Below are 6000 nucleotides of genomic sequence, written 5' to 3' on the forward strand. Positions count from 1 at the left end.
TTGCCCTCTAGAGTCTAGACTAGAGACCTACGCGGAACGGATTTTCCCGCCCGCTCCCGCAAGATTTTGTCCCGCTCCCGCCGAAATATATATTGTTTTCGCCCGCGGGTAAACGTAGCCTATAAGTTTTTTGTTTTTTTTAATACATTGCATATTCTGCCTGCTACTGTTATTTTTTCACTTGCTCCCCCTTGCTATATATATATATATATATATATATATATATATATATATATATATATATATATATATATATATATATATATATATATGTATATATATATATATATATATATATGTATATGTATGTATTCAATTCAAGATTGCTTTATTGGCATGAATGTAAAAATACAATATTGCCAAAGCGAATTGCATAAATAATAATACACATTGACATAAATAATAATAATTGAAGATATAATAATAAAAGAAAATATTACAACACAGTATAACATAACTTGAACTTAAATATATATATATATATATATATATATATATATATATATATATATATATATATATATATATATATAATATATACATACATACATACATACATATAAAGGAAAATAAACAAATGGTTGCGTTTGGATGAACGCGAACAAAGGAACTTAGAACATAGAAATACAGTAAAAAAACAGAAAAGAAAAGAAATGTAGGTCCCGTGGGAGTGCAGGTCTCTACTCCACCAGACTCTAAATGAACAAAACTGCGTCCATTTTAGTTTTTGAGATCTTCAGTGCTCATTAAAAAATAAAATTATATTTAGCTGCACCATCACAAAAAAATGTATATTTTATCCATTGTTACGTAAATTCATTGTCTCTGTCCCATTAACTCCCTTCTCCTAAATGAGTGTTGTTTTTTGTTTTTAGATTCAACCAACCTACTACCAACCTATCCTGCTAGTAGATCACCAAACCCAAAGGCACTTTCTAATAATATAGTGTGATATTAATTCAGAATGTTTCTATGAATAGCCTATATTATACATAATAAATAACTTTCTCTTTTTTCTTTCTTTTTTTCTCAGACAACATGGTCTCTAATAAAAAAAAATGCCCTAACTGCCCCCAGGTCATGCCCTGTGCCACTCAGATTTGTAAGGCCTGTGGGGCAGAGCAGCCCAAGAAGGCTCGGTTGATGAAGAGGCTGCAGGCCCTTGACATAAAGAAGAGGGAGTGGCTTGGGAATCTAAAAAAAAACCATAATGAGGCAGCCATGCGGGATGAAGCCATAATTTTGGTGTGTACAATTAAGACTACCTTTTTTAATAGGGTTGCCACATTTTACCAGTCCTGATCGGGTGACATTTTTGACAGAAGATCATGATATATTTTTTAAAATGCTTTTATTTTTATTTTTGAAAAGAGTGATTTAAACCAGAATTCTGAAATCTAGAGTTTACCGACCTTTAAACAGTTTAAACTGCAAAAGCAACTTGAAGGATCTCTTTCACATAGTTAAAGCCTAGTGTAGGCATGTTAAACTCAAACACACAGTGGTCCGAAACTAAAAACTCAAAGTTGCGAGCCAGGTAAATCTTTATTGAAAAACTGACTTAAATTGAGTATGTTATTCCCCCTTTCAGTAGTATGTAATGAATTTAATGTATTCATGGCATTCATGTAATATTCATAAGGAATTTAGGTACTACTGATAAAAGTTGAGTTTAACTTTAAACGCAGATTCTTCAGAATAGAATAGAATAGAATAGAATAGAATAGAATAGAATAGAATAGAATAGAATAGAATAGAATAGAATAGAATAGAATAGAATGCCTTTTATTGTTATTATACACATGTAAAACAAGATTGAAGCAACTCCTTTTCAGTGTCAACACTTTTCAGTGTTCATACACAAGAAATGTAACAACAAGGAATAAAATAAAAATAGTTCTGAAACGCTATATACATTAAAATAGAAAGATAAATATAGTTTGTATATTGTGTGATTTTGATTGTATCAAAAGTGTTAAGTATTAAATATTAAGTATTAAATATTGAACAGTAATAAAATTGCATAGAACATCAGTGCTATCAATGTTTGGAGTCAGTGCCTGTGTGAGTTCAAATTGGTTATGGCTTTTGGGAATAGGCCAGCAGATTTAACCATTAAGGTCACTGACTGCTTCCTTAAAGGCCTATTAATGAATTAAGTACCCTTTGCCAAAAATTACTCTCCAGAACATTATCATTCACGGCTCCATGCTGGTGGAATGATCTTCCCACCGTCATTCGGAATGCAGAATCCATGACAACATTCAAAAAGCAACAGAAAATTAATTTATTTCGTGAGCACTTAACCTCAAAAAAAAAAAACATACAGTATGAATAGGTTCACCAAATTACAGAACACAGCTATATTGGGTATTTTACTAAATCCTGGATCCTAGATGTCCCACCTTCCTCCTCATAGAACTAATCCTGTTATGTATTTGCAATGTGTTAAAATGCATTGATTTTCAGTGTAAACCTATTGATTTGGGGTGGAAAAAATCTATCGATGGGTGGAATATATATCTACAGGGCTACCAAATTCATACAAGTAGCAACCAGATTTAGACTTTTAAACACTTTTATAATTTAACGTTGAGTCCTGATCTATTAATAATTCTAACATCAAATTCAAGCCAGGGATTATTTTTCATACACAATAAATTTTACAAAATAGAAAATTTACTTTTGAGGATGACTCAGTAATTTTGCTTTTGCTGGTCATAAGTGCATTCAAATTCTGTCAATCTGATCAGAGGAACATAGTATATGACATGTAATAAGGGGCAGTTTTTGTCAATGTTTGGTCTTAAAACAAATTTCAAATCTTGCCTCAAACTGAATTTACACTCAGGTTTTTTGATAACATGCATTTTATCCTTTACAAATAAATGTCTTTGCAGCTTGAGAAGCTACATGCGATGGGCTACAAGCCACTCCTCCTCCTTCAGAAGGAGGGCAATAAAAAGACATCAAAAATATCTTGCCTCACCCCAAGATGCAACCTCGACCCGCTGGCTACACAACACCTTAATAAAATGATAGCATTTTATGAGTTGGTTTGTGCAGGTGAGATATAGTATACAGTTGATTGTCAATTCTTCCCTATGTTTTCAGCACTTATCAAATATTTATAGTTACAACAAATGACAATCATATTACATTTCAACATTGTGGAATGTTGGTTACATGGACAAGACAATAATGGCAAATGACACTTCACTGAAGCTAGAACTACTTTTTGTTGAAGTCGAACAAAAGTTAAGTCGATAAATAAATAAATAAATAAATAAATAAATAAATAAATAAATAAATAAATAAATAAATAAATAAACAATACTCTGGTGTTTTAAGGTTATAATTCCAGCCATGTTCAATACATATCCCTGTTAATATAGGTTATCAAGTGTAGTCTGAAAATTTGGTAAAACATAGCTGGGTTTTCTTTAGATGCCAGTTTGATATTTGGTGTATGTTTTACCAAGTTTCCCTGTTTTCCCCCTTGTTTTACCTTTAGCTATTCACACCTTAACCAACATCATGTAAACTTGCATCAAGTGTAAAATATAGCCTATAGCCCATTTTTTGCCTGTTTTTCAGAAATATGTAAATGCATAAAAGCTAAGAAATATAGTCTTAAAATTCTTGTGTGTGGGAATGTCAAGTAATCTGCCTTGTTGAATTTTTATAATACATTATAGCTCAGCCTCATTCCTACTTTTTTTCTATTCAAATTTGAACAGGTTGGAAGGCGAGCGAGGACACTGTCTTCACCTTGACCCTCACCCCCTGTGACGAGCAGGGCAGCTCAGGGGAGGCAGGGCCTGAAATCCCCAGTGTAGAGGCTGAAGGCCTCCTGAGGGAGGAGGCGAAGCAGGAAGGCCCCAGTAAAGAGGCTGAAGGCCTCGTGGAGGAGGTGGAGCTGGAAGGCCCCAGTGTAGAGGCTGAGGGCCTCGTGGAGGAGGTGGGGCTGGAAGGTTCCGGTGTGGAGGCGGAGCAGGAAGCCCCGGGTAAAGAGGCTGAAGGCCTTGTGGAGGAGGTGGGGCTGGAAGGTTCCGGTGTGGAGGCGGAGCAGGAAGCCCCGGGTAAAGAGGCTGAGGGCCTCGTGGAGGAGGTGGGGCTGGAAGGTTCCGGTGTGGAGGCGGAGCAGGAAGCCCCGGGTAAAGAGGCTGAGGGCCTCGTGGAGGAGGTGGGGCTGGAAGGTTCCGGTGTGGAGACGGAGCAGGAAGCCCCGGGTAAAGATGCTGAAGGCCTCGTGGAGGAGGCGGGTGACATACCTAAAAAAGGTAACTCCGCCATGTTTTGGTTAATTTGCTCACTTGCTTTTTTTCATGATAATTTTTGTGGTATGAAAGGTTACACATGAGGGTTTGTGTGGATGTTGTGTGTGTGTGTGTGTGTGTGTGTGTGTGTGTGTGTGTGTGTGTGTGTGTGTGTGTGTGTGTGTGTGTGTGTGTGTGTGTGTGTGTGTGTGTGTGTGTGTGTGTGTGTGTGTGTGTGAGAGAAAGCAAGTGAATGTGTGCCTGTTTTAATGAACACGTATAAAAATATATCTTAATTGTTCACCGCTTCATACTTAGTTTGATATTTGACTTCTTCAAAACCACAGGGTCAAGAGGAAAGAGAAAGCGGAAGTCAGGCATGTTTTGCTTTTGTCAGTTTTTTTATTTATGATATTGATATTTGTAATAAATGCTATGATGAACAAGACCATTGTTGAATTGTTTGCCCTTTTTTTAGCGGATATATGTCTGTTTTTTCTATCCCACAGAGGCAAAAATGGATACAAGCAACAAAACAAAAAAAAGTAAGTTTAAATGACTTAATAAATTTGCATTCAGACTTGATATTTGATCACTTTGATGTGAATGCTTGACCTGGATATGTAATTGCTGTTGTTGGGTTCCTAATCTGAGTTTTGATGCCTTCAGATTGCTCCTACCACACACACCTAGGAGTTTATCCAATTAGGAGTGCTATGAAAGAAAGAGTGAGAAAGGTAAGCCATGCATAATAGAACACCATAATACACTTTATTTGTTCTATTTACGTCAAACTAGTCAAGAGTTAAGTTAAGATGTTAAGTTAAAATACCCGTCAATCACAGAAGCAAAATGCAAACATGTACTGTTGTTCCTGTCATAGGGCCAAACAGAATTGCTCATTGACTGGGAGCCTTGTGCAGCATGGTATGTGTTCTACTAAATGACAAATACAGAAATGAGATTGCTCTTGCTCTCTATTTTCACTCTCACACACATATTGAAGTCAATCGCTTTTACCTAGACCTATTTTGAAGAATGAGCAAATGTGTTTGAAGTTACATTCCCAATTGAATAATTGAAATATTACATTTAATGTAATTGTCTCCCTTCTGTTTTCAGTGGAAAACAGTGGACTCCTACTTGGGAGCCCAAGGAGTCATTTGTTTAAGTTAATTAATTTTGTTATATATGTTGTTTTATTTTTTTACTGTACATGTTGATATTCAATAAAGTTTTTTTTATAGTAATTTTGTGATATTTCTATACAAAGTAAAGTGTTTTTTATGGTAGATGTTCAACATTTCGTGACATTCCAGAACTGGATAATTCACAATTTCAATGAAAGAAGACAATGTTAATATTTTACAATGAATGTGCAGTATCCATAATGGTCGTCACAAACACGTTTCGATATGTAATATACATGTCAGTTTCCAACATTCATACAATAGAAGGTGATATAGTGTGATTATGTACAATATTTGTTTATTTAGAATTTTGTTCTGTGTGTGTGTGTGTGTGTGTGTGTGTGTGTGTGTGTGTGTGTGTGTGTGTGTGTGTGTGTGTGTGTGTGTGTGTGTGTGTGTGTGTGTGTGTGTGTGCGTGTGTGTGTGTGTGTGCGTGTGTGTGTGTGCGTGTGTGTGTGTGTGTGCGCGCGCGTGTGTGTGTGCGCGTTTGTGTGTGCGTGCGTGCGTGTGCATGAGATTGATTTAGCTGAAACTTGTTATTCTTGGTGGTT

At 35.9% G+C, this 6000-nt stretch overlaps 1 protein-coding gene across 1 annotated transcript; it reads left to right on the plus strand.

The window, feature by feature from the left end:
• Nucleotides 1-906: 906 nt before the first annotated feature.
• On the plus strand, nt 907-5468 carry LOC137041035 (cell growth-regulating nucleolar protein-like). Its single transcript, XM_067416960.1, has 8 exons — nt 907-1245; nt 2901-3066; nt 3741-4283; nt 4607-4636; nt 4769-4804; nt 4929-4996; nt 5143-5186; nt 5382-5468. Exons 1-8 carry the CDS (start codon nt 1039-1041, stop codon nt 5428-5430), a joined length of 1143 nt encoding a protein of 380 aa, XP_067273061.1. The 5' UTR covers nt 907-1038; the 3' UTR covers nt 5431-5468.
• Nucleotides 5469-6000: the final 532 nt, after the last annotated feature.

Source organism: Pseudorasbora parva, chromosome 15 (genome assembly GCF_024679245.1).
Source record: "Pseudorasbora parva isolate DD20220531a chromosome 15, ASM2467924v1, whole genome shotgun sequence".
NCBI lineage: Eukaryota > Metazoa > Chordata > Actinopteri > Cypriniformes > Gobionidae > Pseudorasbora > Pseudorasbora parva.

Bases quoted from the DNA above. Each gene is read 5' to 3' on its own strand.
- LOC137041035 (XM_067416960.1), top strand. From the start codon at position 1,039: ATGGTCTCTAATAAAAAAAAATGCCCTAACTGCCCCCAGGTCATGCCC. The intron at 3,067-3,740 runs GTGAGATATAGT...AAATTTGAACAG, and splicing joins TTATGAGTTGGTTTGTGCAG to GTTGGAAGGCGAGCGAGGAC. The intron at 4,997-5,142 runs GTAAGCCATGCA...TTCCTGTCATAG, and splicing joins TGAAAGAAAGAGTGAGAAAG to GGCCAAACAGAATTGCTCAT.